The 21,475-nt window shown below is 36.9% G+C and overlaps 1 protein-coding gene across 1 annotated transcript in view; it reads right to left on the bottom strand.

The window, feature by feature from the left end:
* LOC125351282 (T-cell receptor-associated transmembrane adapter 1) overlaps positions 1-6,269 on the bottom strand; it is a 29,119-nt gene extending 22,850 nt beyond the window's left edge. Inside the window, exon 1 of the mRNA XM_048345982.1 lies at positions 6,111-6,269. Coding sequence (XP_048201939.1) covers positions 6,111-6,117 — 7 coding nt within the window. The 5' untranslated portion in view covers positions 6,118-6,269. The remainder of the gene's footprint in view (positions 1-6,110) is intronic.
* Between the last annotated feature and the right edge of the window lie 15,206 nt (positions 6,270-21,475).

Here is a 21,475-nt window from a genome sequence, read left to right as displayed (position 1 = left end):
TCCCTTTGCCTGTAATTCTCAATTTTCAGCATAAATATCTCTACATCCCTGTGGGTCTCTACTTAGTACAGAGTGTATCTTATAATATTAGGTGCACAACACATTTAGGACTACTTATTCCCCCAAAGAGTAATATTTAAACTCATTATTTATGAATAATAATGACATTCATTTATATAGTTTTTACCAATTTAAAAGTAACCCCCACACAATTTGTATTTCACTATTTATACTGCTAAAAAGCCAAAGGCCTTGAGAAATTACTAGTGAAGCAATGGGAATGATTTTCATTAAGCAAATCATGATTTAAGTTTCTCTCCAGCTTTCAATCACCAGAGGCTAATAGTGGTGCATTTAATTATAAGACCTCTGACTTTCTGAAAACCATCAGTAATTGGCAGGTACTATGTTCAGAGTTCACAGGTGCAGGTGCTCTGGAAGGAAATGCAGCTAAGCAAATATAATGGCTTTCTGCTAGAAGTTTTGATTTATACAGAAGCCTTTAGAAAAAACAATAAACATAATGCTTTACTTGCTTCCAACTACAGACTATCATTGGCTAAAACAAGCATGTGAATTTATATTAGATAAACTATAGAGTACATAGTCTCTTTTAATGACTTCCTTTGGCTTATATACCAAATCAAAGATATGAACAACTATTTGTATTCCATAGGTATGAATATTTATTTTAGGTATCCAGAGGTTAAATAAGAAGATCAATATTACAATCATCCTAACTCTGTGTGTGTGTGTGTGCGTGCACACGTGTGTGCGGCCATGCATGTGTACATGGGTGCTGGTCCTGGATCTTTAACTGAGGGTCTGGGTGCTGTCCCTGAGGTTTTTGTTTTTTGTGTTTTTTTTTTTTTGCTCAAGGATAGTTCTCTATTGCTTGAGCTACAGCTCTACTTCTGTCTTTGTTTTGTGTATGGTTAATTGGAGATAGAAGTCTCATGGACTTTCCTACCTGAGCTGGCTTCGAACCATGAGCGTCAGATCTCAGCTTTTTGTGTAGCTAGGACTTTTATGTTTTTCTTTTATGATATTTTAGTATTGTATATTTGGGGGCATGGCACACCATCACTATTCTTATACTCAAAATTACCATTACTGAGCACAGCACTTTCATCAATAAAAGGTATTAGAACCAAAAAGGATTATCATGCAAGGACCCTGTCTCATCTTCATTCTAGGATTTCAAGTAAATAACATTGATTTTTCCGTAAAATCCACAACCCATTGACTTGAAATGGTCTCTTATGAAACATGGGATACTTGAGATGTGAACAGTATGGCTTGCACTGTAGGCTATGATGGAAACAAGGAAAAGAGCAATGTTAGCACTGCAATGTCTATTTTCAAATAGTATGTCTTTATCTTTGTGACTCTGAGGCCTCCTCTTTCTAATACATCATGATGCCTCCAAGTTAATACCTACTGAATTTAACTGAAGAGAATACATAGAAAGGTATACATTTGAGGGAAAATTTTGAAGAGTATGTTAAATTTTATCTTAGGATATACTCCTTGTTGCTTTTGCAATAAAATTTAATTTCAATTCCTTAAATTCAGAAATCCTATTGGGATTGATGTGCCACCAAAATGCCAATTTTAGACAAACCTTTTTTTGATCTGTATTTAATTGCACTGTTTTATACATGTACTTGCTGTTTCTTACAGAAGCACAATGGATATACTTTTTTGATGACAGCATAGTTATGTGAATCTTTCATTCCCCCCAAACACTTAACTATATTTGTTTTAATATTTCAAGACGTTCTATTTGTTTTCTTAAATTTTTAACTTTTTTATTTTAACGTGCTGAGGCATGCTATCCCAATACAGTGACTCTGAACTGAAAGGGAGTCAGAGATTCAGAGTACCACAGTTCAAGGCCAGTCTGAGAAAAGTTTGTAGTTGCCCATCTCAGCCAATAAGAGAGAACCCAAGGGTGCATACCAGTTACTATAGGTACTTAGAAGTGCATTTAGGTGGATAACTTCCCAAGTCATTCCAGGAATAAAGTTGAGACCTTATTTGGAAACTAAAGAACATCAAAAGGACTAGGGGTCTGGTTCAAGTGATAGAGTACCTGCCCAGAAAGCATAAGGCCCTGAGTTCAAACCCCAGTATCCACCAAAAAGCAGAGTGATGAGACAATCAAATGAACATTTCAAAATGCATGGGAAATTATTCAATGAGTTCAGCAAATTGTGAGCATATGCCTACCAGAGCTGTGACCTTTATGTAACAATATTTCCTAGACTTTTCTTAAAAATCACTGATGAATATTGTCTTTGACCCATATTTAACTTAAGAACACCTGAGTTTAAAATGTGGTTCAACCAATATCCCCCTCATCAAGTGGGCTAAAGACTTACGAAGAAACTTCTCTGATGAGGAAATAAGAATGGCCAATAGACATATGAAAAAATGCTCTACATCACTGGCCATAAAGGAAATGCAAATCAAAACAACATTGAGATTCCATCTCACCCCAGAAAGAATGTCATATATCAAGAAAACTAATAATAACAATTGTAGGAGGGGATGTGGCCAAAAGGGAACCCTACTTCATTGTTGGTGGGAATGTAAACTGGTTCAGCCACTCTGGCAAGCAGTATGGAGATTCATCAGAAGGCTCAATACAGAACTCCCCTATGACCCAGCAGCTCCACTTTTGGGTATCTATCCAAAAGACCACAAACAAAATCACAGTAATGCCACCAGCACAACAATGTTCATCGCAGCACAATTTGTCATAGCAAGAATCTGGAACCAACCCAGATGCCCCTCAGTAGACGAATGGATCAGGAAAATGTGGTACATATACACAATGGAATTTTATGCCTCTATCAGAAAGAATGACATTGTTCCATTTGTAAGGAAATGGAAGGACTTGGAAAAAGTTATACTAAGTGAAGTGAGCCAGACCCAAAGAAACATGGAATCTATGGCCTCCTTTATTGGGAATAATTAGTACAGGTTTAGGCAAGTCATAGCAGAGCATCACAAGGCCCAATAGCTATACCCTTATGAACACATAAGATGATGCTAAGTGAAATGAACTCCATGGTATGGAAACAATTGTTATATCACAGTTGTAACTACTTTCAACGTCCTATGTGTATCTGTAGCTTCTATTATTGATGATGTTCTTGTATCACCTTCCTGTGGTTGTACCTACACTATCTCTGTAATCTTATCTGAGTATATTGGAAACCGTGTTTACTGGTATTGGAAGTAGGAAATTCAAAGGGAATACCAAATTTGAGAGACACATGGTAAAAAAAGAGAAACAACTACAAAAGCAATACTTGCAAAACTGTTTGGTGTAAGTGAACTGAACACCTCCGGGGGGGGGGGGGGGGAAGGGAAAGGGGGGTAGGGAGGGGGGTATGAGGGACAAGGTAACAAACAGTACAAGAAATGTATCCAATGCCTAACGTATGAAACTGTAACCTCTCTGTACATCAGTTTGATAATAAAAATTTGAATAAAAAAAAGAAACTAAAAATAAAATAAAATGTGGTTCAAGTTAATTGTATCTAAGTGAGAATGGCAGGGAAAAGCTGGGAGAGCACAAGGGAAGGGGTATCATTGTCATTGCCCCCAAAGCAATGTACTCATAGCTGGGCATTGGTGGCTCACGCCTGTAATCCTAGCTACTCAGGAGGCTGAGATCTGAGGACTGTAGTTAGAAGCCAACCCAGGCAGGAAAGTCTATGAAATTCTTATCTCCAGTAAACACTCAGGAAAAACCGAAAGTGGCTCTGTGGCTCATGTGTTAGAGTGCTAGTCTTGAGCACAAAGAAGCTCAGGGACAGTACCCAGACTCTGAGTTCAAGTCCCAGGACCAGCAAAAGAGAAAAAGAAATGTATTCATTACTTGAGTTATGCAACTGAAATCCTTCTGTACATCACATTCATAATAACAATTTTTTAAAGTTTCACTTTTCTCAAAGGAAAACAGAACTGTGTAAAAACATGAGAAACCTCTAAAAAATGTCCAAATGGTGAATCATTGTTTAAATTAGTAACAACCCAAAGAAATTGTTCTCAGCATTTCATTAGCCCATAGTGATTTTATGTGACAGCAGAAACAGTAGGAATTATAACATGAGCATATTTACTGATGCTATTACAAGAGAAACAAAGCTAGAAAAAAAGGGAGGGATTATGGAATTTGTCATTTCATACATTTTCTACAAATAACCATGCTGTTTTATGTTTAAATTGATTTTCTTTTTATTTTGCATAGCTAAATAGCAAAAGTTACCATCTATTTCTTTTCTTTCATGTTGAATTTATCTTTGTTTTGTTTTGGCTAAGATCTGTGAGGCTTTGAGGTCAAACAAGTGTTCTGTGGAACTGTTGATGTTCTCATTGACTGTGCAGAAAGTTATGTGTTACCTTCAATGAGGAAATGCAGTGGAGTTATATCCTGCCTCTCCTAAATGTAGACTTGATTAACTCTTTCACTGCCTCTGGCCTTCTCACCTCTCCCAACCTTCCTATCATCCTCAGGTCATGGCACTTGCACATGGTACTGCTGGGCCCATTTCGTGCATGAAATTAGCAACACAGGGACTAGTTTTTTTGTAATTTGCTAGCATACGCACTTGGGAGAGAAATATGAAAATTATGTTTTGGTTTGCTTTCCTTCTATGATTTATAAATCAATTGATTTTAAAATTCATAAAACAAAATATTGGTAAGCAAATTCATAGAAATTATAATGCATGATATCTTTACCCCATAACCACCTCTGTATGAATTAATGTTAAATTATTGTCAGCACAATAATTTGACAAAAGAGACAACCAGGCAACTCACAAATGATGGAGTTTTAAGCAGTGTAAACACCCCTGCAGAATGCTCAATGATCAACTGCACTATAATGCCAATTAATGTATACTCAACAATGGATTGGTATGTTGAATTTATGAAACCGTTGAAATGAGACTTCTCTGTTGACAAGCACATTACAATGAGATTCAATTGGCATCAGTCTTGGAAAGACAATTTGGTAATAGTAGGACTTAAAATGTTCATAATACCATATTCTGTAATTGCAGTTCTAGCTCTTTCTCCCAAATAAGCCTTAATACAAAAGCAGCTATAGAGTTGTTCATTTCTCTGTCATTTAGAACATTAAAACCCTGGATAAAACGTAATTATCTAACAATAAAAGAATGACTAAGTAAATTGTAATTAACACAATAGAGACCATGTTGTGCATTCATTTAAAATGATTAGGCAGAAGTTATAATAAAAAGGAAATGGCTGTGTTATAATGTTACTGAGAAAAAGAGCTGGGTACGTGGCTTTATCTACATTATTATTTCAGTTATGAAAAGCAAGCTATGTAGAATGCTTGGAAACAAAAATTGGAGGAAATGGGACAGAGCATTTTGCATTTTTAAGGTGCATTTTAAGGAAAATATGTAAGATTTTTTCTTTTATATATCTCAAAATTCTATTCTACACGATGTACATTTTTCTTACAACAACGAGATACATGATAAAGCAGGAAGGATACAGGAAGAATGAGACATCAACTTAGATTCATAACAGCAAATTGATGTGGGTCTAGCCCTCACCAGAACCCTTGCTCTAACCCAAGCAGCTGTATTTTCACCTGCTTTTTCAAAGTCAGTTGAATTGACTCCTGAGAATTGGATTGATTTCTGGGAACACACTACAGAACCTAATTTCTAAAGAATGTGAAAACAGTCATCCTCAGTCTACTTAATACATAAACTAATGAAAGAAGAACAGGCACAGTCAACTATTCTCTAATAATCACAAGGACTTCAAATGGCGTAGCTGCTAATGAGCACTTATGGAACAGATACAAATAGCTTTATATGATCAAGCACCACCCGTGTTTGCTTGTTTTTTGCTTACAGGAGGAAATAGTCAACTTATAACACCTAATGTATTTCAAAATACTTTCTAGTTATTGTAAAAGATACTACACAATTTAAAAATAATTGTGTTAACTTATTTATTCTCCAAATTGTATCCTTTCCTAGGAATTGTAAACTAAATAAGTGAACTTTAAGGCATAGAAATTGAACAGAAACATTAAAAATGCCACTTACCTGACATGCTTTTCCCCCCAGAAAAATTGTTAGGTAGCCATAAAATGAATAGATGAATTCAAAATTCTCACAACCAACTTCGTGGTTTTTTTTCCCAAGTAGTTTCTCTGCTATGTTAGAAGCAGCATGGAACTAAAACAGCTTTATCGGTGCCTGGGATTTCTCTCTCTCTCCCTCTACCCTTTCTCTCTCTCTCTCTCTCTCAGTCTCCTGTTTCTAAAAACCTTTTGTGTGTACTTGTTCAGTTACAAACAGGAAATGTGGTGATGTTGGCTTCTAGAGTTTAGATCAGAAGCCAGTAGACTTGAATTGTTGTATAACATGGAAAGAAAACTCCTTCAGAGTATCTGTGTTGGTACATTTGAATGTTTACCAATACCTGAGTTGAACTGAGAAATAATGAAATCAAAATCTGAATTACATGAGAAGAGAAATCATTCATATGTTTGGAGACAATCCAGAGATCTTTGTTCACAAATGAATTCACATACAAATAAAACAAAATGTATGAAACCAACTAGTTAGCATCTTCTTGGTATGCTTAGCTATTTTTTATTTGAGATACGATGGAGGGAGGAGAATTAATACTTTCAAGAATTTACTAAGTAGGGTGCTGGGGATATGGCTTAGTGGCAAGAGTGCTTGCCTCTTATACATGAAGCTCTGGGTTCGATTCCCCAGCACCACATATATAGAAAATGGCCAGAAGTGGCACTGTGGCTCAAGTGGCAGAGTGGTAGCTTGAGCAAAGAGAAGCCAGGGACAGTGCTCAGGCCCTGAGTCCAAGGCCCAGGACTGGCAAAAAAAAAAAAAAAAAAAAAGAATTTACTAAGTATCAGATATCCATCAGATGTTTATTATCCCACCAAAAGTTGAGACACCTACCTTATTTCCTACCAAACTTTATTCCTGCCAGCATGATTCTCCTTCAAAGCTAAAGCCACCTGGGAAACAGGCCTTTACACCATACTGAATGCTACTTTGCATAAGCATGTTAAAACTAGTTTAAAATCCTGGGCCTTACTGAACCAGAGTATTTGGGATAGAGTTCGGGAATATACATTTTAACAAGCATCCTTGGTTGCTATATTTTTTTTTTTACAAGTGATTGTTGACGTAGACAGAGAGAGTTATTTCCAGTGACTTTTTATGAATATATCCTTATTCTCTAACAATTTTAATTGACATAAGATATTTGTACATATTTATGGGGTGCAGTATAATTTAAAATACATATAAAATGTGTGATGATAAAACTAGGATAATTAGCATTTCTATCCTCTTCAATATTTGTCATTTTTATTTGCTAGAAAAGTTTGGACACCTTTTTCCTAGGTATTTTGAACTATACAATAAATGGTCACAGACTTTAGTCATCTACTGGGATATAAAACATAAAATTAATGCCATTTATTTAAGTGTATTTTGGTTCTATTATCTAGCCAGTCTCCTTCCTCTCTTGACCACTTCTATGAAATTATTTTTTCTAGTTTCTTTTTTGTTGTTATTGTGTCATATCCTGGAATTCATTTAGATACATGTTATTTTATATGACCAGAGGCACATAAGCATTTTGTCTTTGTGTTCCTCCCCTAAGAGTATCTTCCTTTTGTCTCACTGTGCCTAGCGTCCTCTAACTTTTCAAGTTTCTGAAAATGAGTGAAAATATATGATACTTATCTTTCTGTTCCTAAAACTTTATTAACTATAATGTTTTTCAGTTCCAGTAATGTTGCTGAAAAGGGTAAGATTTCATTCCTTCATAAATTTTATATTTTGTGCCAATACTGGGCTTGAACTCAGGACTTGGTTGTTATTCTTTAGCTTTTCCACAGAAGGCTGGCATTCTCTCACTTGAGCCACAACTCCACTTTAGACTTTTTGGTAGTTAATTTGGAGGTAAAAGTCTCACAGACCTTCTTCCCAGGCTGTCTTCAAACCGTAATCCTCAGATCTCCATCTCTTGGGTAGCTAAGCCTATAGGCGTGAACTACCATTGCTTCACAAAATTTCATCTCTTACTATCTGGGAAACATGCATTTTGAAGCCAGGCATTGATGGCTCTTCCTGTAATTCTATAGCTACTTTGAAGATTAAGAATGGGAGGATGGGGGCTGAGAATGTGGCTTAGTGGTACAGTGCTTGCCTAGCATGCATGAAGCCCTGGGATCGATTCCTCAGCGCCACATAAACAGAAAAGGCTGGAAGAAGTGCTGTGGCTCAAGTAGTAGAGTGCTAGCCTTGAGAAAAAAGAAGCCAGGGACAGTGCTCAGGCCCTGAGTCCAAGCTCCAGGACTGGGGGAAAAAAAAGAAGAAGAATGTGAGGATGGTGAAGTGACTTTTCTGCCAATAGGGGAGAAAAGTCTGATACTCCATGTCAGTGGAAGAAGGTGAGGATGGTGAAGTAGTATATTGCAGCCATTTCAGCTATAGTGGGAAGTCTAGAATAACTCCATGGCAGCCAGGCATGTGAGCAGGAAGTGGGCAGGAAGTGAGATTCTATGTAAAAAATAATCAGAACAAAAATGGGCTGCAGGTATAGCACAAGTAGTAGACTGCTTTGCTAGCAAGCACTTGGCCCTCAATTCAAATCCCCCCCAAACAAAAAGAAAACACACATTTTGTACTTACACATACCACATGTTTTTTATTCATCTTTCAGTGGACATTTTGCCTGACTCTATATTCTTGGCAGTTTTTAAAATTTTTATTGTTAAACTGATGTACAGAGAGGTTACATTTTCATATGTTAGGCATTGTATACATTTCCTGTACTGTTTGTTACCTCCTCCCTCATTCCCCCCTCCCCCTCCCCCTTTCCCTCTCCCCCCATGAGTTGTTCAGTTGGTTTACACCAAACCGTTTTGCAAGTGTTGCTTTTGTAGTCATTTGTCTTTTTACCGTGTGTCTCTCGATTTTGGTATTCCCTTTCACTTTCCTAGTTCTAATACTAGTATACATGGTTTCCAATGCACTCAGATAAGATACAGAGATAGTGCAGGTACAACCACAGGAAAGAGATACAAGAGGGTCATCAATAATAGAAGCTACCGTTTCACATCGCATGTTGAAAGTAATTACAACAGTGATATAACAGTCGTTTCCATAACATGGAGTTCATTTCACTTAGCATCATCTTATGTGTTCATAAGGGTATAGCTATTGGGCTCTTGTGATCCTCTGCTGTGACTAGCCTAAACCTATGTTAATTGTTTCCTGTGGGGGAGACCATAGAGTGCATGTTTCTTTGGGTCTCGCTCACTTCACTTAGTATAATTTTTTCCAAGTCCTTCCATTTTCTTACTAATGGGGCAATGTCATTTTTTCTGATATAGGCATAAAATTCCATTGTGCATATGTACCACATTTTCTTGACAGTTTTAATATAAGTAATTTACATGTTGCTTTGAGAAATTTATACATATGAGATAATTGTTTAATCTATGGAGTTGGCTAACCACTAACAGATTTTTTCACTTCAATCATTTCTTCTCAAAATATAACTTGTGAATAATTGGATCAGTCTGTAAACTGACACCACAATATTCCCTTGTGTACTCTTCCCTGCCACGCCCCCCCCCTTTTATTTTGGTCAGTCATCGAGCTTGAACTCAGACATCTAACCAAGTTTGCAAACTCTAGACATCAGTTCAGGAATAGCCCTGTTGGCCAGGGGGACGTGAGAGGGTAAATGGATAGTAAAGGAGAAGTCCCAAGCTCACAAGGGAACAACACAGGTTACCTAATGAAGAGTCTATAAGATGGGCACAATAGATAGGTGTATATTTACCAACAGACACATACAGAAGACATTAAATAGCAAGGGCCTCAGGACTGGAACTCTAAGTGCAAGCATCAATGTATTAGAGAATAAGGAAAAAAGATGTCTCTATTCTGGATAACTCATAAAGGTAATTCCCAGAAACAATAATAGTATTCACAAGCTGGCTTTGAATGCAGAGAAGATCAAATTCAGCAAGAAGGACTGAGGCAAAATTTCAGACCCATTTTTATGGCAAGCCCAAGAAGCATCACTCTTGGGAAAGCCCTCTTCCCAAGGGAGACCCAATCATTCTAAGGTTGCCCAGTTTCAAATTTACAACTTTGCATACACAAGACTGTGGAAGCTGGAAATGCAAAAGCAGAGAAAATAGGGAAGGATCTAGAAAGGGAGTAACCTGATCAATAAGGAAATTGCCCATTGGCTTCATAGAGCCAATAGGTAATTAGACTGTACATCAATGTACAACCTAAATGCACAATTGAGATTGCCAAAATAACAGAAACAGGCTAAGAAATTCAAACCATGTCACAACTTTCAATTATTGTAATATTTTTGAAAAATTGTCTTCATTTTAATGTTTGCTATTCTATAAATTTAGGTTATAGGAAAACATAAAAAGATTGCCCAAAGTCACCCAGAAAAGTTGTGCCTGTGCATTAGATAGATCCATAGATGTTTGAGATTTGCAAGGAAAAAATATAGCTGTCCATTAAAAGATGGATGTCTGAGCACACAGAAATATTAGCAGAATATTTTAAAGCCTATGGATATGTTTGTTATGAAATATGCTAGTGAGTACATTCAGAGATTTGAATAATGGATCATAAGCCATATTCCAGTAATAAATAAACATGAGGCCTCTATACTTCTTAATGAGATGGGTTATCAAAATGAAGTTTACAAGATAGCTAAGCTAAGCAGAAATTCACTGACAAGCTTCAAATATTTGGGGATTGTACTATTGTTGTTGGGGGATGACAATTTGATGGGCCTCTATAAAAATAATGAGACTATTTGGGTTTTGTTGCAAAAAAATGAAACCTTTATCATACTGGTAGCTGCCATTCAGTTTCACACTCAGAAAAATGGGTTACACGGTGTAGAAGAGGCTCGGTTTTTCAAATCTATTTTTATAGTCATCTATCATTTTAGTAACTAATCTTTACTAGTAACACACACACACACTCACACACAGATCTGAAGTAAAAAGAGTTCTAATAAAATTCAATATGTTAATATTTAGACTTCTCTATTGTTCAAAGTATTTCCAATAAAGTATACTCTAAATAAAAAATGTTTATTTTATTTTTTCTGGTCTGGGGGCTTGAACTTAGGACCTAGGGGCTTTCCCTGAGTTCTTTTTGTTCAAGGCTATTGCTCTACCACTGCTTTGAGCCACAATACCACATCTAGTTTTCTGGTAGTTAATTGGAGATACGAATTTCACAGATTTCCCTGCCCAGAATGGATATGAACTGTGATCCTCAGATCTCAGCCTCTTGAGTAGGTAGGATTAAAGGCATAAGTCATCAGCACTTGGCTTGCTTCTTTATTAGATGTAGAATTATTCAAATCCAGTTGTAGAGTTATAGTTGCACCTAAATAAACAATATTGATGATTCATATTTCCATTGAGTTTAGACAAAGACCTTCCAGAAAATAGAATTCCTTGGATGTAAAAGAAAAAAAAAACAGCTAAAAGCAATAGCACAATACAAAAATCAGGAACAAGGGTCTTAAGGTTCCTTTGTTGTTCTTTACAGAAGTAGAATTCTCAGAAAAAATCAAACATTAGAACAAAATAGAGGATAATAAAAAATTCAGGAACAATAGAAGAGACTTCACCCAATAGTGATATAGGCCATCCAGGTTTTCTGGGTAACAATTTGCTCCATTACGCTGACACCCTAGAGGGACATAGAACAAAGCTAAAGCATCTTGTCAAATTTTGTTTCTATTTGAAATACAAGTGATTCAAATAATGTAAAACAAGTTTATTTACAGACTTCTCATAGCTGGTATGCAGTTTCTCAATACAATTTTATATAATACAGTAGTTCAGAAAACTATTGCATGATAGTAACATCACTTTATCTTGGATCATTTTGCAGGACTACTATTCTGAAGCATAAATTCCAGAAAAAATTAATGAATTCCATTAAACTGGTTCTTAATGGCTGACTTCCTCCCATATTCAGGGCTTGGCTTACTTGAAGGACAGTATAATATCATCTTTCTCATCTGAATATAAAGCTTCATTGTTATATATGGATTTATTTTTTTTAAAGAAAAAAAGGTCCTAGGACAGGTAACAAAAAGGAACAACTTCTGAATAGCTTATATGATGAGTTTAGTTCTTATCCTCCACCAAATACAACATGAAGTATATTTTGGTTAAAATCAGAAAGAATTGGGAGCAACTATTTCTAGCACAGCAAATTCTAGCTAGAAGACCCTGAGGACTTGGAACATAAAACAATAATAAGAAAAAGAAAGTATGGGCTGGGAATATGGCCTAGTGGCAAGAGTGCTTGCCTCCTACACATGAAGCTCTCGGTTCGATTCCCCAACACCACATATATAGAAAACGGCCAGAATTGGCGCTGTGGCTCAAGTGGCAGAGTGGTAGCTTGAGCAAAGAGAAGCCAGGGACAGTGCTCAGGTCCTGAGTCCAAGGCCCAGGACTGGCCAAAACAAAAAAAAAAAAAAAAGAAAAGAAAACAAAGTATGATACCTTTACAACTGAGAATGGTACAAATATATAAAATTGGCTCTACATAAAGAAGCCTTCTCAAATAACAGGCGAAAGCTAATTTAACAAATGAACTTGTGAAAATTGGTGAGCAATAAAGAAAGAAATCAGATCCTTTCTTCATCCTTACTCAAAATAAATTGAAAGTACATTAAATTTATTTTAAATTAAATTAAATTAAACCAAGAACTATAGGCATATAGAAATGAATAGTTGCATAGGCAAACACATTGTATAATTTTATATATTAATTCTATTTAGTTGAGACAAAAATGTAACTATGATATCAAATCATTAATTACAAAGGAAACTGTTTTACTTTACATAACTTTAAAATCTATATTAGATATCTATTAAAATGTTATGCTATTGTAAAAAAAAAACAACAGGCACAACAGTTATGGTCTGGTCTGGAAACAATGCTAACATTCATATCAATGAGTTAAATGGATTGACTATTTACAAAGGTAGAGGTGGTGCTAACTGAACTCACAAGGGAAAATGAAGCACTTGTGAGTTTACAGCAGTGGGAGCTGATCCACGAATAGCTTCAAAGCGTCAAAGGAGTATTAGGGACTGGACCCCAGGGAGATAAATACCTAGGGAGTGGGCAGCCTAAAAGGATATATGGTGGTTAGTAATAAACAGATAACACAGCTGTTGTCAAACTATGACCAGATAAGAAGGGAACTGTGGGGGAACATTTTCATTCTGTCTCATACCATTTCCTTTATTGGCCAACCCAGCAGTTGGAGGGTAAGGCAGCCCTGACACTGTGGCCCATAGAAGTCAGGATCCATGATACCTAACCTGGGGAGGAGGAGAAAGAAAAGCCTATGTGTACAGGGTACAGCCACGGACCTTCATTTTAGACAGGAGCTATCTGTGCTCCCAGATATTGACTGCATAATTTTATCAATAGATCTACCACCCAAGGGCCAGAAGAGGAGATAATTACAATTTATTTTGAGATTTTGAACCAAATTCATCAGATACATGTTATTGATCCCCAATTAATATCTGAAGTTGCCTAAGTGATGATATGCTGGTTCTGCATTCAAGAATAGAGAAAAAACTTAACAGATTGTATAAAAATAATGGGAATGTCTATATATACCACATTTTCTTGATCCACTCATCTACTGAGGGGCATCTGGGTTGGTTCCATATTTTAGCAATGACAAACTGTGCTGCGATGAGCATAGTTGAACTGGTAGCTTTAGTGTGGTCTTGCTTGTAATCTTTTGGGTAGATGCCCAAAAGTGGGACTGCTGGATTGTAGGGGAGCTCTATGTTTAGCCTTCTGAGGAACCTCCACACTGCTTTCCAGAGTGGTTGAACAAGTTTACATTCCCACCAACATCAGAAAGGATGATATTGCCTCATTCGTAAGGAAATGAAAGAACTTGGAAAAAAATCACATTAAGTAAAGTGAGCCAGATCCAAAGAAACATAAATTGTATGGTTTTCCTCATAGGGAATAATTAGTACATCTCTAGGATAGTCATAGAAGAAGATAACAATAGCCTCAATTGCTGGGCCCATATGAACACATAAGATAATGCTAAGCAAACAAGTATGGAAATAAGTGGTATATAACTGCTGTAGTTATTTTAAACATGCCATGTGAAACCGTACCTTTTTCTTTTCCTCTCATATTCCCTTCCTGTGGTTTTACCCCTGCTATTACTGTAATTGATCTTAGTACCCCAGATACTGTATATACATGTATTGGAACTAGGGAAGGGAAAGGAATACCAAAATCGAGAGACAAAGGATAAAAAGATGACCATTGCAGTAGTGATACTTACAAAACCAATTGGTGTAAACCAACTATACAACTCATGGGGGAGGGAGGTGGGGAGGGGGGAGATGGGGGAAAATGAAGGAGGAGATAACAAGTTGGGTAAGAAATGTTACTTGCCTTACATATGAAACTGTAACCCCTCTGTACTTCACTTTGACAATAAAGAAGACAGTAAAAAAAAAATGGGAAGAAGTATATAATAAAGAAAAATTTCCCAGAGCTCAGTAAAGATACATTTGTTGTTGTTGTTGTTGTTGTTGTTGTTGTTGTTGTTGTTGTTTTTGCCAGTTATGGGTATTGAACTCAAGGCCTAGGTGCTATCCCCGAGCCCTTTTGTGCTCAAAGCTACAGCTCTATCATTTTAGCCACAGCACCTCTTCTGGCTTCTTTTGAGTAGTTTATTGGAGATAAAAGTCTCATGGACTTTTCTGTCTGGTGGCTTCAAACTGTGATCCTTAGATCTCAGCCTCCTGAGTACCTAGGATTACCGGCATGAGCTATTGGTGCCTGGCTATGAGTTTTTAAACAAGAAGTTTCAGAGAAAGAAAATGAGGAAATACTGTTAATATGGCAAAAGGTTAATAACATATGAGAGGGTTTTACACTATTCCTTTAGTTGTTCTCTGAAGTCTAAGGTTACATCAAATTAAAAGTTTAATATGAGGTGTCAAACACTCCCACACTAAGCAGCACACTACAAATAAAACAGGAACAACAATAACAAAAGCAACCAAATCAGCATGCCTTAAAAACATCAGGGTCAAGAACAACAGAGAAATGTCACTGCAGTGTTCCTGATTAAAGCAGAGTAAGGAGACATGACAAGCAAAGGCAAAGTGTGATATTGCACAGATACTCTAGTTAAAATATTCCTCAGAAATAGAAGCACAATAGAAATATACCCGATAAGTAAATATTGAGGAAGTTTGCTAGTAGAAGAATGTGGTTTACAGGGTAAAAAACAGGCATGTCTGTCAGACTGATGGGAACACCACCATATGATATTCAGAGCCACTGGAACAACTGGTGTATTCTCTAAAACCCTTGTGAGAGGATGGAAAGACTGTGTATGAATGTAAATGCACATACACTTATATGCTTTCATTTTCCCTCGCATTTCTTTAAATTTAGAAGATCATATCTAAAGCAACAATTGTAAGAGAATTGTTTAACTTATATATAGAGATTGAAGATTTAGAAACTCTTACCTCAGTAGCCAATAGATTTGCTGAGGAAACAAGTAGCAATATAGACACCTGCTAACTCAAAGGACCTACTTGACATGTAAAGTCCTCTCCACACAACAACAGAAAATGCATGTGCTTTTCAAACATACATGGGAGAATCTTTAGCATGGACTGTGTGGCAGTCCATAAAGCAAGTCTTCAAAAATTTACAAGGATTGAAATAATAGCTTTTATTTTTTGCAAAATCAATAAGGAATTATAAGTTAATAGATAATTGGTACATCTTCACATAATTTGCAGTTAAATGAAAGCCTTCTATATAATAGTAAAGAAGAAATCATTAAAGAAACTTCAAAATATTTAAACTGGAAATAAAGACACAACATTGAAAATGAATGAGATGTGATCAAGGCAATGCTCAGAGGGAAACACATAGCATAAAATAGCCAGGCTTAGTGGTGTGCACCTGTAGTCATAGTTACTAGGGAGAACCGGGCAGGTGCATCACTCAAGCTCAGGAGTTACTGGCCTGCCAGTGCAAGGAAGCAAGATTGTCTCAAAATAAAGTTATTAATAATTCATTTAAAAATGAACTAGGGGCTGGGGATATAGCCTAGTGGCAAGAGTGCCTGCCTCGGATACACGAGGCCCTAGGTTCGATTCCCCAGCACCACATATACAGAAAACGGCCAGAAGCGGCGCTGTGGCTCAAGTGGCAGAGTGCTAGCCTTGAGCGGGAAGAAGCCAGGGACAGTGCTCAGGCCCTGAGTCCAAGGCCCAGGACTGGCCAAAAAAAAAAAAAAAAAAAATGAACTAGACGGATATGCGGGCTCACTCATGTTAGTTAGGCTGAGCTCTGAGGATCTCAGTTCAAAGGTAGCTCGAGCAGCAAAGTCTGTGGAGGCTATCTCCAATGGACCACTAGTAAACAGGAAGCGGAGCTATGGTTCAAAGTGGTAGAATGCTAGCCTTGAGAAACATTGCTCATGGACAGTGACAAAGTCCTGAATTCAAGCCCCATGACCGACAAAAAATTACTATATAATAAAGGAAGACAATTCTAAACTTTAACTTGGTGAGCGAGAAGGAAGAAGTAAATCTCATAGCAGAAAGATGAAGATAAAAAGAACAGAGAAGAAAACAAGGAAAATCAGAGAACCCAAGAGCTTATTTTTGCTTGTAAAGACTAAAGAAATTAGTAAGCACTAAGTAAAAACTCGTAAAAAATTAAAATATTTATAAGGAAATATTATGAACAACTTTATACCTACAAAATTAGAGCATATGAATTAGATAAATTTCTAGAAAGACACTAGTTATCTGATTTAGAAATCATAGAAAATCTTAAAAGAGCTATACAAAGTAAAAAAAATAAACTAGCAATTAAAAATAAAGGATGAGGGAGATTTCTGGGAGATACTTTACTTTTGAAAATTCAGTATTGTTTGAAACTTTTACAAATGCATATACATCCTGAATTACTTATGTGATAAAAATGTATATCTCTGTTATTCATTAGTTGTTTATAGTTCAGTTTAACAATCAGCCTAGGAGACATACTAGTTTTCTATTGAATTTTAAGAAATCGTACAGGAACCAATCTAGCCTATGTGTCCGCCACGTGGGTGTCACATAGCTGTGGTTGTGTTCTACCTTGCAATGCACCCATCATTCTGCTTTATAGGACATGGGTGACCATAAGAAATGAAGCTGTGAATGTACAGACTGTCTCTACTTTTTAGGTATCCATTAGCTTGGCATTCTCTTATACTTTGATACCTTCTCAGTCACAGGTCCTCTCAGGTTCATGTGACCAATCTGTGGGGGAAGGGGACTAGCTGCACCTTGTTACTGGTAGTTCTTCATTATGAACTCTCAAAAAGGAGATAGAGTGTTTGGTCCCATACCAGATCCTTTTCCAGATTCTCTCTTTTTTTTTTTTTGGCCAGTCCTGGGCCTTGCACTCAGGGCCTGAGCACTGTCCCTGGCTTCCTTTTGCTCAAGGCTAGCACTCTGCCACTTGAGCCACAGCGCCACTTCTGGCCGTTTTCTGTATATGTGGTGCTGGGGAATCGAACCCAGGGCCTCATGGCAAGCTCTCTTGCCACTAGGCCATATCCCCAGCCCTCCAGATTCTCTTTTGATACAGAACCACTTTGAATGTCCTGAATGTAGATTTCATTGAATAGGGGTGAAATCTGCAAGCTATCTTGAGACTCAACAGGACAAGAAACAACAACAAACTCATCTAAAATCTGGGCAGAGCCAAGCACCCATGGCTCACACCTGTAATGCTATTTACTCAGGAGGTTGAGATGGAAAGGACTGAGATTCAAGACCAACTTGGGCATACACAGTAGACCTGTTCTCCGTCAATGGACGGGTACAATGGTGTGTGCTTGCTACCACAGCTACAAGACAGGATAAGACTGGGAGGATCATAATTTCAGGATAGTCAGGTCAGAATAGTTCAGAAAATTACATCTTAACAGAAGAAAATAAGTATGGTGGTATATGCCTGTCATTTCAACTATGATGAGAAGTGCCAAATATGACAACTATGGCCCAAGTATGCACCCTGGGAAAAGTAATATACTGTCTCAAAAATAATGAGCACAAAAGAGGGTTGGAGGCATAACTTGCTGGTAGCTACTCTGCAAGCATGAAGCCCTGAGTTCAAATCCAATTATTGACAAAAAAGAGTCTGGACAAATACCAGTCAAGGCTAATAATAGGCACATTGCTCATATAGCTAGTTTTCTTTCTATATTTACATTTTCACTTTTTTGTTATTTTCAATTTATAGTAGTTAATTTTGTACTCCAAAATACAAACAACTTCCAAAAAATTCTTTATAAATAAGATCAAGCGTTCACACAATTGGGGAAATGAACAGTTGGCATAGATGGTGAATGTTTATCACACTTGCCAATGTTGAAATGACACAGAATTTCACTGGTGTGACACAATCATTAAAAATTACATTTTAACTTTAATCTTGTTTTGTTTTGGAGACAGAGTCTCCCTACGTAGTCCAGGTTACCATCTTGCTCCCTCCATTTCCACAGTGCTAGTGTTATAGGAGCATGCCACCACACCTGGATATATTTTAGCTTTGGTCTTTATTTATTTTTGCTTTGATCAAATTTACATCTCTTTCTTGTCCCCATACCTCTCTTTTGAACCAACTTTTAATGGGTTTCATAGTTGTATTTTCATATATACATATAAAGTACTTTGGTCATTGTCATCCCTCCATAGCCTTTCCAAATCTTTCTAATTTGTACCCAAAAGTTGATAGGAGGAACTTTAAAGCCAATGCAATAGTTCACCAATAATATTCTAGTACTTGGGAACTGGAACTAGGAAGATCTCACATTTGAGAATGGATTGGGCTATATAGTGAGACTCTACACCCCCTAAATCATTAGGTTTATCAATATTCAAATTTGTCTTCATTTAAGCTAAAAGTTTAGATAATTTGAATTATTTATTAAAATAGGGGTTACAAGAGTGCCAAATTGGTCTTTCCTACAAATAATTGTGTTAGAAGTAAAATTGCTCAAAGAAAATACCTTTAATTTTATTAAATAAGGAACAGTGGGTTTGAGAAAAGACTAATAGTTTTACAAAGTGGCCATCAAATAAATACTGTGCTGATGGCTTTTATATGATAGTGATCCTTAAATGGTGCTTTTGAGCATATGACATTATATCCTCCTTGACTGTGCTGTTATCTGATGGATAATTAAATGCATTGTGAAGATGTAAATGATATCTGATAGCAATAAAATGAGCCTTAGCCTTAGCTGAGGCCATGTTTTAAAATTATTAAACTGAGTTCATAACTATTAAATGCATACTGTGAAACAAAGAAATTTCCGTTTAACACATTCATAAATTGTGTATGATGTTATATTTGCAACATATGCTGTTTTGTTTTGTTTTGTTTTTGCCAGTCCTGGGCCTTGGACTCAGGGCCTGAGTACTGTCCCTGGCTTCTTTTTGCTCAAGGCTAGCACTCTGCCACTTGAGCCACAACCCCACTTCTGGCCATTTTCTGTATACGAGGTGCTGGGAAATTGAACCAGGGCTTCATGTATGTGAGGCAAGCACTCTTGCCACTAGGCCATATCCCCCAGCCCCAACATATGCTTTTTTGTTGTTAGGGCTTGAACCCAGGGCGTGGATGCTGTCCTTCAGCTTTTTCACTAAAGACTGCCTGGCACTCTACCTCTTGAGCCACAGCTCCATTTCTGGCTCTTCAAAAAAAAAAATTTTCTTTATTGCTATTATACAGGCAATATATAGAGGGGTTATATTTACATATGTCATGAAATAAGTACATTTCCTTTCATACAGTGTCATCTGTTTCCTCATTCTCTCCTATTAATCTTTTTCAATGTCAAAACCCCATATAAACTTTTAAAATAAAAAATGAGAAACGAACATTTCTTGAGTACACTTAACTTCCTGATAGCTTTTGTAATGAATTGACTTCTCCAGCAAGGAGAGCTGGACAGAGTTTGGAACATAGGAGTCTTGATAGAGACTTCTGTAGGGATCAACATCTGAGGGAAGCAGCAAGGTTGGGCAGAGGGAGGAGTATAGCTGTCCTTGGCTCCGCAGAAGCTTCTGATGGCCAAAAGATAGATGAGCTTCAGAGAAATTGTGATGCTCTGCCGGGAAGAAAGAGAGGAGAGGAGAGGAGAGAAATGAGAAGGGGAAGAGAAGTGGGGGAGGAAGAGAAGAGGTTAAAGGGAATAGTTGTCCTGGGAACGGGCCAAGCCCTGGGTGAAATGATTCTCTTTAGCAATCCTGAAGGGAGCTGGGAGCTTGAAGACTGTCTTCAAGCTATTCTCTCACGAACTGAGTAATCAATCTTAGTCTATTATTACTGAAAGGGACCTGGACAGTGCATTACAGTGTTTGTTACATTTGAAAATAACAAATTAGGTCTACTAAGCTTGTCTTGTACTGGACAGAGCCTTTACAGCAGCTACCACCATTCATTGCGTAGTCACGATCCAACTTCATGTGGTCTAATTTGTTCCAGACAATGATGTAGCTAGCCCACCTAAACACACAAGAGCGCGCGCACACACACACACACACACACACGCTTAAATCAATTATGAAAATTCCATTCTGCTATTTTCTAGAGTTTCTCAATGCCCTCTTACCTTGTAAAGATTTTAGATATACTCGAGATAGCTTGATTCCAGATAATAAAATCCATGGAAATGTTTGCAAAAGAGGTTTTGGGGAACATTTGTTCTTATTAAAAGGAGATGAAGATGACCATCTCTTACCCCACATGAGTCCTTCTTCCTCTTGCTTGAACAGATATGGTACGTGTAGCTTCAGAAGCCTTCTTGCCCTTAAGGGAAAAAAATCAAGAGAATTTCTGCGACATTGGTTAGCTATTGAATAAATTCATAATATTCTAATATTCTAGGCTTCCTTCTCAATAAGGGAAATGTTTAATTAGTTAAAATTGAATATTCTGTTGTCAGTAGCAAAGCATAATTCAAACTCTAGAATTAAAAAATGGAATGACTCCATTAATGATTTTGTTAAAATATAGATATCTGTGTGTGTGTGTGTATGTGTGTTTTGAATAAGGCTAAAAACACACAAAACTGAACCCATTTAAAGGTTTCAAGTTATATGTGAACATTAGTGGTGATTAGTGTTAAGATGTTCTTCCATGAATAATCCTATTTAAAAAATTGTTTACATTTCAGAAAAAGATCTGCATGAAAATACATTTGTTATTATTTGAACTGCTTAATCCACAGTTCCATGAGTTATTTCTGAATAATTGCTTTCTTA

The sequence above is a fragment of the Perognathus longimembris genome, chromosome 5, assembly GCF_023159225.1.
Source record: "Perognathus longimembris pacificus isolate PPM17 chromosome 5, ASM2315922v1, whole genome shotgun sequence".
NCBI lineage: Eukaryota > Metazoa > Chordata > Mammalia > Rodentia > Heteromyidae > Perognathus > Perognathus longimembris.
The sequence above is the reverse complement of the archived record's forward strand: the minus strand, read 5'-3'. Positions and strand labels throughout refer to the sequence as shown.